This window comes from Sciurus carolinensis, chromosome 5 (genome assembly GCF_902686445.1).
Source record: "Sciurus carolinensis chromosome 5, mSciCar1.2, whole genome shotgun sequence".
NCBI classification, from domain to species: domain Eukaryota; kingdom Metazoa; phylum Chordata; class Mammalia; order Rodentia; family Sciuridae; genus Sciurus; species Sciurus carolinensis.
Genome location: NC_062217.1, coordinates 126152996 through 126166702, shown reverse-complemented (window position 1 = coordinate 126166702; position 13707 = coordinate 126152996). Strand labels below are relative to the sequence as shown.

At 53.3% G+C, this 13707-nt stretch overlaps 1 protein-coding gene across 1 annotated transcript; it reads left to right on the top strand.

The window, feature by feature from the left end:
• Window positions 1-384: 384 nt before the first annotated feature.
• On the top strand, window positions 385-4285 carry Znf503 (zinc finger protein 503). Its single transcript, XM_047554251.1, has 2 exons — window positions 385-1213; window positions 1900-4285. The coding sequence occupies exons 1-2, from the start codon at window positions 911-913 to the stop codon at window positions 3526-3528; spliced, it is 1932 nt and encodes a 643-aa protein (XP_047410207.1). The 5' UTR covers window positions 385-910; the 3' UTR covers window positions 3529-4285.
• Window positions 4286-13707: the final 9422 nt, after the last annotated feature.

The following is a 13707-nucleotide window of genomic DNA, read 5'->3' as shown; positions in this document are numbered from 1 at the left end:
TCTTCTGCGGAATCTCAGGAAATCAAAGCGGGCGGGCGGACTTCCTCCAGCACCCGCTCTCCAGCTTTCCTTACCCTGGTGGCCGCGCCTCGCGGGATCTTAATTACTAAAAAGAACATTTGTGTTCCGGCCCTCTCCGCGCCCCTGGAATTGACGGTCCCGCTAGTCCACACTCCCGCCGGAGTTTTTTCTGGACGCCCCCGCGGTTTACCAGCACACGCAACCCTCTCCAAAAGGTTTCAGTTTATTTTTCGAGCTGAGAAAAGAACGACGAGGAAAAAAGAGGGAGGCGGCGGATGGCAAACGTAGAATAAATGTCCATCTCGTCCTCCGAGCGAAATCGAGGGAGGGGACTCGTTGGGGGGGGGGGCGGCAAAGAGGGAGCTGCCCATTAAAACCAGCTCTGAGAGTCCTGGCGGCGGCGGCGGTGGCGGCGGCGGCGCGGGACGCGTCACATCCCCTTGACCCTCCAATCACCTCGGGCTCCCATTTGATTGGAAGGCGGCAAAGGCTTTAATCTCCCCCTCGGTGCAGCTGCTTTTGAAGTGAGTTTCCTCGCCAGAGCCCGGGCTGGACAAGCAGCAGCTCACATCGTAGAGCGCAGCGCCGGCTCGGGGCCGCGAGAGCGCAGCGCAAGGGCGCAGCCCGAGGCGGACACCGCTAACCGCTCGGCGCTCCCGCAGTCCCGCCCGCTGCTCCGGCCCGGCCACGGTTCCGCTGCGGGCCACCCAGGATTATTCGCTTCTGGCTCCAGGCGCCGAGAAGGCGCACTGGGCGCCCGAGGCCGCTGCGCCAGCTCCTCCTCCTCCTCCTGCTGCTGCTCCTGCTCCCCGGGCGAGCGCGCAGCCCCGAGCCCGCCCCGCGCCTCCGGGAGCCCTCCCCCCGCTGCTCCCATGCGTGCGGGTGGGTCATGAGCACAGCGCCCTCGCTTTCTGCCCTAAGAAGCAGTAAGCACAGCGGCGGCGGCGGAGGCAGCAGTGCGGACCCTGCCTGGACCAGCGCTCTCTCTGGAAATAGCTCCGTCCCCGGCCCAGGCTCGTCCCCGGCCGGCAGCACCAAGCCTTTTGTGCACGCCGTGCCCCCCTCTGACCCCCTGCGCCAGGCCAACCGCCTGCCCATCAAGGTACTAAAGATGCTGACGGCACGGACTGGCCATATTTTGCACCCCGAGTACCTGCAGCCCCTGCCTTCTACTCCCGTCAGCCCCATCGAGGTAAGGACTCTCCCAGGGTTGAGCTTGGACCACTACCCTGGCTGCTCCCTACGAGGTTTCTTTCTCTTGGGATCTGAGAGTGGGGGTGGGGTGTCAGAGTGATTCAGCTCCGGGATGGGGGAGAGGACAGTGCTTCAGCACCTCAAAACTAGGGCGCAAAGGGGGAAGGAGGCGGAACCGGGTGTGAATGCCAGGGGGTAAGGAGGCCCAAACTTGTTTCTCTCCTGTTAGTATCAAAACCTCTACCCCAACCCACACTCCTTCCCCCTTGGCCCCGAAGTCGGGCAGGGACCCAAATACCCCTCCAAAGTCGCTGCCCAGAAGCTAGTATATGTACACAGTCTCTGAGGCGCCGACTGCCCAAGCCCTTACCCTGAAGAATTAAGAGATGTGTGCGGGGAGTGGGTACAGTTCTGGGTCTAGGAGCCGAAAACCAAAACATTTTGTAAGGTGCCCTCCCCATTACAATTCAGTTAGCACTAAGAGACTGCAGGAAAGAGCTTGACCGAGGTTTTGGAGTGGGTTCTTCCGCCTTTCCCAAGGGCGAGAATCTTTGCGGGTGGCTGTGGAGAGTCTGAAATGCTCTTAAGCGGGCTGTTGCGGAGAGGCATTAGAAACCAGGAATCTAAAGGGTTTCCCCTTCTTTTCTCTGTGACCCTCCCCACCTCCCCCATCTGACCCCGCAGCTTGATGCCAAGAAGAGCCCATTGGCGCTGTTGGCGCAAACATGTTCGCAGATCGGGAAGCCGGACCCCTCGCCCTCTTCCAAACTCTCTTCGGTTGCCTCCAATGGGGGCGGCGGGGGTGGTGCAGGCGGCGGCGCCGGGGGCGACAAGGACGCCAAGTCGGGCCCCCTGAAGCTGAGCGACATCGGCGTGGAAGACAAATCGAGTTTCAAGCCGTACTCCAAACCTGGCTCGGATAAGAAGGAGCCAGGAGGTGGCGGCGGAGGCGGCGGCGGCGGGGGCGGCGGCGGGGGTGTTTCGGCGGAGAAGTCTGGATTCCGGGTACCGAGCGCCACCTGCCAGCCATTCACACCCAGGACAGGCAGCCCCAGCTCCAGCGCCTCGGCCTGTTCGCCCGGCGGCATGCTGCCCTCGACCGGGGGTGGCCCGGAGGGCAAGGACGACAAGAAAGACGCTGACGCGGGCGGTGGCGGCAGCAGCAAGGGCGCCGGGGGCGCCTCAGCGGAAGGGGGACCCACCGGGCTGGCGCACGGCCGGATTAGCTGCAGCGGTGGAATTAATGTGGACGTGAACCAACACCCAGATGGGGGTCCCGGGGGCAAGCCCCTAGGCTCGGACTGTGGCGGCTCCTCGGGCTCTAGCTCGGGCTCGGGCCCCAGCGCGCCCACCTCCTCCTCGGTGCTGGGCTCTGGGCTGGTGGCTCCGGTGTCTCCCTACAAACCAGGCCAGACAGTGTTCCCTTTGCCTCCCGCGGGCATGACCTACCCAGGCAGCCTGGCCGGGGCCTATGCCGGCTACCCTCCCCAGTTCCTGCCACACGGCGTGGCACTGGACCCCACCAAGCCCGGCAGCCTGGTGGGGGCACAGCTGGCGGCAGCAGCGGCCGGCTCCCTGGGCTGCAGTAAACCGGCGGGCTCGAGCCCTTTGGCTGGGGCGTCGCCACCCTCCGTGATGACAGCCAGTTTGTGCCGGGACCCGTACTGCCTCAGCTACCACTGCGCCAGCCACCTGGCAGGGGCGGCAGCCGCCAGCGCCTCTTGCGCTCATGATCCGGCCGCTGCGGCCGCAGCGCTCAAATCCGGATACCCGCTGGTGTACCCCACGCACCCACTGCACGGCGTGCATTCCTCGCTAACCGCCGCTGCCGCTGCGGGCGCCACACCACCTTCCCTGGCTGGCCACCCCCTCTACCCTTATGGCTTTATGCTCCCTAACGACCCGCTTCCCCACATCTGCAACTGGGTGTCGGCCAACGGGCCGTGCGACAAGCGCTTTGCCACGTCCGAAGAGCTGCTGAGCCACTTGCGGACCCATACCGCCTTCCCGGGGACAGACAAACTGCTGTCGGGCTACCCCAGCTCGTCCTCTCTGGCCAGCGCCGCGGCGGCAGCCATGGCTTGCCACATGCACATCCCTACGTCGGGCGCCCCAGGCAGCCCAGGGACGCTGGCGCTACGCAGCCCCCATCACGCGCTGGGACTCAGCAGCCGCTACCACCCCTACTCCAAGAGCCCGCTCCCCACACCCGGCGCCCCGGTGCCGGTGCCCGCCGCCACCGGACCCTACTACTCTCCCTACGCCCTCTACGGACAGAGACTGACTACCGCCTCTGCACTGGGGTATCAGTGAGGGCTATCGAGCGAAAGGAACTGGGGGAGGGGAGGAGCCCAGGGAGGCGGGATCACGGCGGAGGCTGTTGACACCCGCGCGTGGGGAAGACTCACGCTACCCAAGGAAAAAAATATATATACCGTATGTATCTATCTACCCAACAACAGCGAACGAGACCCGATGGGAAACTCCCCTTTTCCCACCTCTCACCTCCCCACCTAAACTTTATAAAAGTTGAAAAAAAATAACATTTGACTTTTTATAGAAAAAGAAGGAAAAAATAATTGAGAAAGTGTTCATCTGTGGACTTCATCGGTGGACACTGGTATTTATTTATGTTAGCTCCAAGCGGACCCGTGGTTCAAAAGTGCATTATTTAGTTCGAGCTCCGTAGGTAAAAAGGAGGAGGGAAACTTTTTTTTTAACTTGAGGGTAAAAATGTGGAAAACAAACCCTCCCATCCCTTGTAGATTATAAATAAAAACAAAACCGCCACAGAACTAGAGGTCTTCTCTTTAATGTTACTTTAAAATTGCTATGATTGTATCGTACGTTCTTATTTAATGTCTGACTGAAACACAAATTTACATGCATGTTTGTTACAAAAATGAAAAAGACGAAACAAGTCACAATTTGTCAGCTCTAATTTCAAATTGCAATTATTTTTAAGGTGTATACCATCAAAAGAGAATGGGTATTTTTTTGTATGTATTCTGGAAGAAAACAAAAAAAAAAAAAGGAAAAACAATTCTATTCCAAAACCTCATTTGCCTTATTTTGTTCTTTAAAAGGAACACTTAACTATTTTTAATTTTTAAGTCCACCCGCTGAGAAGGGGACAAGGTTTACGTCATGTACTAAAATAATAGACAATGTATCGCTTTAAAGATTAAATTCCGTATATTTGATGTATTAAAAGGTTTTACTTCTTCTTATCCTTTTTTATTTTTTGGTTAAAGAGGAAGAGCCGTGCCGTTTGGGCTGCTGTGGGTTCCCGGGGCCTCACTGCTACTCTTCCCAGGATCGGGGCCGAATTTCCGATTGCTTTGTTGTGATTTTCTGAGAGGCAAAGGCTGTGGAAGGGCCGGCCAGCCGCGGGGTTGGCCTTCAGGAAAATGTCCTTAAAAAGGGAAGTTCAAGACTCGGGAAAATGGTGCCCTTCGATATTGCTCACTTCGTTTTTATTTAAATCTTCTCCCAGCAGCTGGCTTGTTAAAAAGTGAAAGGGGGAAGGGGGACTTTTTGTTTTTGTTAAGTTTTCCTCGATATTTTTGGGCATTTGGGTTTCGTTTTGTGCACAGCGGAACAGGCTGGGACTCGCCGGCCCGGCCAGGGCTCCAGGACCTGCGGCCACCCGCTGTCCTTCTCTTCACTTTCTAAGCATCCCCTGCCCGGGACAAGAATCCCGGATAGACTGGGAGACCGAGGGGCTCTTGGGGAAACAGTTTCCTGGGCCTGGAAAGAGCGCGGAACCCTCTAGTCCCTCGGGAGTAAAGTGAGTGCGCTCTGCTTTTCTTGGGTAGCCTAGGGCCAACCAAGCACCGCCACCCTATCCCGACACCCACCCCCCGGGCTCCTTCCCGCCGCAGGAGTGCGGGCCCCCCGGCAGGCCGGCGCCGCGGCTGCTTTTCCCCGTCCGCGTTGCTCCACAGCCCACACTCTATCCCGGTTCGCGCCGCAGGAGAGCGCGCCGGGGCAAGGGACCCGGAAGTCCCTTCAAATTCGGCCCCACGAGGGCCTTAGTGCCTCTGCACAGCCTGTCCAGGGCCACCAAGTGGGCGCCGCGTGCGGTTCTGGACGGCGAGTTCCTCTGGGCTAAAGCGCGGCGGGAGCCTGGGTCCCCGCGCAGATCCCGGCTGTGCGCGCCGCTCCCTTCTCCCCAGCTTGAACCGCGGGACAGAGCTGCCAGAATCGCCGATAGAACCATGTAGAGAAATGTCCCAATCGCTTCTGGGCGGGGAAGGAGTTCCAACACTTTGTGCCCCCTCACATACACCCCAGGCTTGGGCTCGAGCTCTGGTCTTCTGTTCGTTTGGGAGCTCTGGGCCCAAGGAGCCCTTTCTTGGGATCCTGGACCAAAGTTGCGGCGCTGAGCGAGCACTCATACTCCAGTCCTCTAGTTCTTTGAGTTTTCTCCGAGTCTCCGGCTTCCCACGGTGCCCGGCTCCCGCCGGTGCCTCTGGGGGCTGCGTAGAGTCCGCCTTCAACCTGGAGCCTGGGTGCGACAGCCGCCGGCCTCGGCAGCCATTTGCACCGGAGTTAGTGACTTTGAGATTTTCCATCTTCCTCCCATCGTCTGCCTCGCGGCTGCTGGGCCTTACCCCGGGTTGCACGCAGAGCAGCCCCAGCGACCTCTAGGACGCCGCGAGGAGCTCCCAGGCCGCTGCCTGAGCAGAGTTAGTGGAAACTCAGGCCTCACCGCCCCTCCTCTAGAGAAAGTAGTCTCCGGCGCCTCCGAGAAACTGACGCAGGGACGCCTAGAGACCCGGAAACGGGAACTGGCGCCTGAGAAGGATCCTGGTCCTCAGCGTCCGGGGACGCTGCAGCCCAGCTCCCACTGTAGTCTGGCCTAGGGAGGCTAGGCTGGGCCTGGCTCTCGAGAATCCTGGCCGACGGGGCGGCTCGTCGTCCCCAAGCTCTTGGACAGAGAGCCCCACCACAGACATACGCAAACACACACACACACACACACACACACACACACACACACACACATCACCACCACTTCCACCATCAGGTGGGAGAGAGAATGTTCGCGGAATGGTGCGACCAGAGTCTCCACACTCCACTGCCTGCGGCTAGGGGCCTGAGAGCTGCTGCTCATCTTTTCACCACCACTAGCCACACGGGCCCTGGCCACTGTGACCCGCAAGCTTTGTCCTTCTTTGCCTTGCGACTTTGGGCAGGATCCCTGGGCCGCCACGCCTGGCTCGCCAGGACCTGCTCGGGCAGGGAAGTACCTAGGAATTTCACCGCCCTGGGATTCAGGCCTGGGATCGGCAGGGAGACGAATGGGACGTTCGTGCCTTCATGCTTCCTCCTGGTATTTTATTAATACAAAACCCCTAATTTTTAAAAATGAGACCCTCTTCTCGGAGAAGCTACACAATGGCAGCAAAATTCCAGTGCTGTGGGGTCGGAGACCAAGGGCAAAAAGGATTCCCCGACGTGTTGGACGTAGCCAAGTCACCCCTGTTGCCAGTTACTAAAGGGAGCTTGCCGGTATGTGCTCGTGTCCGGGCGGGGGTTCGAGCCTCCTCGGGGGAATCAACGCCCCTCCCCACCACGCCCCCAGCGGTCCCCTCTGGTGGACCTCTGCTCCTTTCTCAGGAACAGCCACCGGAGCCCCTGCGTGGCGATCCGCGACTGGAGCCCGGGCGGAGCGCCGCGTGTCCGCCAGGCGGCGCTGCGGAGCCAGGCGGAGCGGGAAGGAGACGTGGAACCCCGCCTGCTACTAAGGTGGTCAACGCAGGACCCCGCGCCGCCTCCACCTTCGGGTAGCTTTCGGGGTCGTGTCCGAGAGTCCTCTCCCTGTCGCTCTTCTCTCCCTAGCTACTGCGAACCCTTTCCCCTGTTCCTCCACCCGCTCCAGCTCTGCCATTGTGTTCTGTTGCTCTCTCCCTGTCCCAAAAGAGTTGGCCCAGAGGCCATGGGTTCCTCCTCACCCTGGGGAGCGCCCACCAGCACCCTGAAGGCTCCAACAGGTTACATTGTCTGCCATACTGAAGTGGTCCCCACAGTCGTGCATCTATTCACTCCTTCATTCACGGATTATTTCACAGAAGGGCGGTACATCCCTTTACTGGCACTCCACGCTGATGGAGAAACTGAGGCTAAGTCCTGGAGCCAAGGGCAAGGTCAGGCCTTTTTCTCCGTTCAGTCCCATCCCTGCTTGTCTTTCTGGTGGTGACCCCAAGTGACCCCGGTGTTCTGGTGCTGGGTGATTCAGAATAAATGCGGATGAGGAATGTGTGCCTCAGATAGGAAAGGATCAGCTGCCAAAATCTGTCACAAGGCTGTGCCCCCCATCCCCAGGTAAGCACTACCAACACAAATACAGATGCCTGTCAACACATTGTTCACTCCTAGTCGCCACTGTGTATGAATTCACCCATATTCACAGCAATCATCTACCTGCTCAAAGGCACACCTGGGTATGTGTGGCATACATTTAGGATCCCAAGCAAATGGGAGGGGGAAAGCAGCAGGCACTGTGTTTGTCCAGTGAGGAAAAGCAGATGAAAAAGCCCTTTCTTGGTGATGAACTGCCTGTGCTGTGGAAAACTCATAAAAGTCACCCAGAAGATGGGATCTGCCCCCTGCTAGGCTCTGCACTGTTCTCTGCTACACATATTGGCTTAGGGTTGCTCACCCCTGTAGCTAGCAGCCTCATGGTGCTTTGAATGACTGCAAAGCCCTGATGGCCTGCTCTCTCCTCTGTTATGGACTATTTCTAGCCCATATTATCCTGTATTACCCCATTTAAACTTCAAAATACCTCACTACTGCATAAAAGTAAACACAAATAAATAAAAAATAAACTTCACAGTGATTCCATAAGGTCATTAGTCTTTGTCCCATTTTTCAGATGAGGAAACTGAGGCTTGACAGGGGAAAGACACCAGCTTGAGATCCCATAGCTAGTGTGGTAAAGTGTATAAACTGGATTCTCACCTAGACTGCTACCTGAGGAGATTTTAAAGTAGAACATTGCCTGGGAATCAGAGATTCTGGTTCCATTGGGGAAGGGGGTAGTGGACATAGTTGGGTTTTTTCCCCCAGTCTTCTGTTATTATTTTTTGTTATGAAGGTTTTCAAACACACAGAAGTAGAAGGAATAGTGCAATGGACCCCCATAAGCCCATCACCCAACAATTATCAACCTATTGATAATCTTATTTCTTTCCACCCCCTCCAACTTGCCACCATCCCCCTTATTTTGAAATGAATACAGCCATCTTATCCTTTCACTTCCTCAGGTGCTTGTCACTTGTAGCCTGGACTGGTTAACCAGTCTAAGGCTAATACCCACTGCCCCACCTAAGTTGAGGCTAGGTGAAGTTAAGGATTATGCTCAAAGTCTCCAGCAAAGCTGGAATTGGAGCCCATTTCAATTAGAACAGAGATCAAGCACTTATGGCTCTCCTGTGCTGAGGGTACACAAAAGGTCCAGAGGGACTGAGCCCTCTCTGCCCAGTGTGATCCCAGAGTGTGCCCTGAGGGCATCTGTACTGTGAAAAGATTTCACAGTGGAATGCCTGATGGGGACACTCAAAGTGCTAGGGATATTCCAAGAGTGAGAATAGCTTAAAAGCATATGAAGCTGGGCACAGTGGTGCTCATCTGTAATCTCAGCAGCTCAGAGGCTGAGGCAGGAGGATCCTGAGTTGAAAGCCAGCCTCAGCAACTTAGTGAGGCCCTAAGTAACTCAGCAAAACACTGTCTCTAAATAAAATATAAAAATGCTGGGGATGTGGCTCAGTGATAAAGCCCACTAGGTTTAATCCTCACTTTTCTCATCAATAAAATGGGAACACTGATGCCAACCAACTGGGGTTGTTGTAAGGCTCCAGTGAAATAATAAATTTGAGGGCTGGTTGTGTATCTCAGTGGCAGAGCAACTCCCTAGCATCCAGCTTTCTTCAGTACTGGAAATAATAATAAATTGAAATGCCCAACCTACTGCTGATCATGTACAATCTTTGTTTTTAAATTTTTTAGATGTTGATAGACCTTTATTTTATTCATTTATTTACATGTGGTGCTGAGAATTAAACCCAGTGCCTCACACGTGCCTGGCAAGTACTCCACCACTGAGCCCTAGCCCCAGCCCCCTGCCTTTTAAATAGAGGTATTTTCTTTCTTTTCTCCCCAGTGTCTTATTTCATTATGACCAGCCCTTTTGCTCAAGAATTTTCTGTGATTCCATGTGGCCTACTGGCCTGTACTCATGGTTCATCTAAGCTGATCCATCTTTGCCTGTTCTGCCTTGTGCCTTACCTCACAGTTTAAACCCTCTGCCAGTCAGCTAGCCCTCCAACCCACCCCCTAACACCCTGCCCAATTATGCCCATCATATGCTCCTTCCCTGAAATATCGCTCCTCTCCCCATCCAGCAAAAATCCATCAATACTTACCTCTCCCAGGAAGCCCTCCAGATCTTTTCCTTCCATCCACTGCTCTTTCCCTCACTTTGCACTCCCTTAGCACTTAAAGCAAAGGCAGAAGTAAAGGTATAAAGGCCACTGGGTCAGGGGTAAGGATACTTGGTTTTGAGTGGTGCTTCTTCATAGTTGTGTAACCAGGGACAAGTCACTTAAGTCTTCTGTGAAGCTTATCTTCAACCCCAAACTGACACAGGCCTGTGTATACAGGGGCAAACCACATATCACCAACGACACTAATGCAGTAGGTGGCATGTGTTGCACACTTACTATTCCATGCCCTCATCCACTCACATCACCATTTCACAGGTGAGGAATTAGAGGGCCACAGAGAAGTAGTATGTCAGTATGACACTATGCTGGTCCCTATGCCTGGGATTTTGCCTTTCACCCACTTTTTCAAATTGTTAGCAACTTACAGTTCCTACTATTTAGGTTTTGGGCCAACTGTTAGCTCTTCTGGATGCCCCCAGGCCTTTCTATTGGATTTAATGCTCTTCCCTTTGCTCCCATAGCTCCTTCTCGCCACCATCTTCTCTGTATATTGCCCAGAAAGTCTGGATGAGTTACTGGGGAAAGGGACTATCTCCTGCACCCATGTCTAGTCCTGACAGCTAGCATGGCGCCTGGAACACAGTAGGTGTTCAATAACCATTAGAGGGAGGGATGGAGGGAAAAAGGAGAAAACAGTGGAAATAAAATAAAAACCATCCAAAGGGAAGACAGATGCTAATGAATTTGGTCCTCTTGGGGGAAACTAGGCTTCTACAGAAGGGAGGAGAAGAAGAATAGTAGTAGTGGCCTTAGAGAAATTTTGAATTTTTTTGTTCAAAACTCACAATCAGTTGAACTTCAATGCATTAGTTACTGTTGCATCTGCTGACAATAACAAAAACCCCTAAGCAGTGGCTTAAGGAAAATAAATGTTTTCTTAGTCTGGAAGTGGGCAGTTCAGGTTGGGGTAGCCCCTCAGTCACCAGAGACCCAGAGTCCTCCTGTCTTTGGCTCTGCCAACTCAACCTGGAAGCTTCATGCTCATATCATTTCTGAGTCCAAGATGGCTGCTTGAGCTCAGCTACCATCACCCAGTGCCAAACAATAGGGAGGAGGAGGGAAAGGGGGTGAACGGACCGCTTACCATTCCATGGTCTTTCCAGATTCCACACAACTCTTCCATTTGTTCCTCATTGGATAGAATTTTGTTACATTCCCATACTTTGTTATAAGAGAGGCTGGGGAATGTAATGTTTAGTTGGGCAACTGCTACCTCAAATAATTTCAAGGCTGCTATGTACCGAATTGTATCCCCACCACCCTGCAAAAACTCATTTGAAGGGACTGGGGAGATAGCTCAGTTGGTAGAGTGCTTGCCTTGCAAGCACAAGGCCCTGGGTTCAATCCCCAGCACCACAAAAAAAAAAAAAAAAAAAAAAAAAAACTCATTTGAAGTTCCATTCCCCAGTGTGACACTATTTGGATATGGGGCCATTAGGGAGGTAATTAAGGTTAAATGCATCCATAAGGATGGAACTTTAATCTGACAGGATATGTGGTCTCATAAGAGGAGGAAGAAACCAATCAGACTTGGACTACCAACCTTCAGAACCATGAGAGAAATTTCTGTGGTTTAAACTGCCCAGTCTGTGCTATTTTCTATGGTGACCCCCACACACTAATATGGACAGTTCTATTTCTAAATGGGTGAGAAGGGGGAGCTGGAAAAGAACACTGGCCAGCTCCCCTACAACCCATAAGTGAGATCACCCAGAACCAGAGTGAGGACAGGTATTGGCCTTCTAAAGGGTCACTGCATGGCAGCTTCTGCCTCTAAACCATGGTTCTTGATAAAGCATGCAGGGTGCCTAACAGGCCCTCAGTAGTTGCCATTCATGGCTGGTGCAGCTCAGTTGTAATTTTAGGAACATGTTGTTTTATAATGAATGCTGTAGAGTGGGATTTATTAAAAGTAGTTTTACTCTAATAAGAAACTTTGGTTAAACCTGTTCATTTTGGCCCATACACAACACCAAGCCAGGGAAACAGGATCTTCTTTTAAAAAAAGAAAAAAGGCTGGGTGAAAAGGGAGTAGCTTTGTGGACCCACCTGCCAGCCCTTTCCTCTTATCCTAAAAAACTGAATATTGCCTCCAAGTTGAAACAGAGGCAGACCCGTGTTCAGTCAACTTTGGACTGAGCTCACCTTAATTAGCTACAGACACCTAAAAGAAACAAATACAACTCAGAAGAAGACTAAGGACACCACTGATCATAGCAGCACATGAGTGAATTCTAATCCCACCTGTTTAGAGAGGCGCAGGGCTGAGCCACTGTTCACACCCATGCTGGGCCAGGAATGCACAGGGAGGGGGGACACATGGAAAAGAACAGAGGAGACTCCTGGGAGCTGCAAGGGCTGAGGAGAAAGCAGAAACAGGGATGCCACCAGTCCCTTCAGGGGACACTGATGAATGTGGACTTTTGGGTTGCCCTGTTGCTAGAAGAATCTGCTAGCCTCAGGTTTCGATAAGGGAGGGACATCTCCTGAGTCCTCAGTTGGTTTCTGCCTCCCTGGGTCTCTGCCATTCTTCTTTCACGCACTTTACAAACATCTCCTTTCCACCAAAGTCCTTCACGGGCAGTTCCTGTGGTGTGGGGATTCCATGTCCACCACATCAGTAGTTCTTACACCTTTGGTGGGGAGGTTGAAGGAAGGACACAGAAACTACAGGGTGTTTTAGCAAATCCAATAAAAGTTATGACCTCCCCCCAATGAGGACACATACACAACATGGGGGAAATTATTTCAGATAATTCATGGGTCTTCAGATTTAAAACCCTCAATCCTGAGGAGAAACCTGTGATTTTAAATATGAGCATGCCCTAGGGAAACACCCTGAAGAATGCTGGGTTCTCCTTTCCAGCTATTCTGAGCAAGAGGACACTCCAATGACTTGGTATGATCAACTGTGATAAATAACTTATGCCACAGGCCCACGTTAACTCATGCCACCATCACTGGACTCCATCAAGTACGTACTGCCATCAACCCCACTTTGTAGATTAGGTATACAGGAGGTGAAATGATTTGTTCAAGGTCACCCAGTCAAGAACTGGCAGTGCCGGGGGTTTTTAGAGGCTATTAGACTTCTGACCTTTACATCTCTGTACTCTGAGGCCACCCCCATCTGCCTTTCTCCCCAAATACAGGTATCAGCCCCCATCCAGCAGTGTGCTGGAATCAGCTCACAAGAGGCAACTGCACACATCTCTTCCAAGCTCCTCATTCAAGCTATGCTATGTTGTTAGCTTGAAATGAAGCTAGGAGTATTTACACTATGGCAGATGGAGAATGCTATAACATGAAGGTTCCCTCTTCTTCCAAATAAGGATTTTCTCAACTTTCCTGGCTCACCACTGGATTCACCTCTTTAAATCTGGATAGCAGCAATCTGCAACTCCAGTTATGCAGGCCCCGAATTGGTGAGAAGCAGGATCTTCCTCCTTGCCAGTGAACAAGACCCAGACATGGTCTGCTGCTGCCCCCCGCTTGATGGGGTATTGGAGGAGAGTATAACCTCCTCGTTTAAGCCCACTGCGTGGGGATCATCTTCTGACTGTCCTCATTACCTGCCATCTCCTGCAAACTGAGCCTGGTCATCTGAAGGCCTTCACCCTTTCTCCCATATATAGCTTCACACTAGAGTAAACCGACCACAGTGGGATGATTCTCGAAGCCTACCTGATAAGGACAGCACTTGGCTTTCCAGGAGTTTTTGCATCCTGTCCAGGTCTATGGTACTGACTTGGGCCCTCAGCTATTTATCGATGCCAATCAGATCAAGTTTAGCAGTAGCCTCCTGCTCCACCCACTCCACCAGAAACAAGTCCTACTCCCTATCCTCACCTTCCAGGGAATACCCAAAAAAATGCTGAGTGGAGCCAATCAGTAGTGACCACGCACATTCTCTGACCTTTGTCCACTGGGAAACTCCCAACCAACAGTAAGAATTCCAGTGGAACAGACCCCAGAGGGA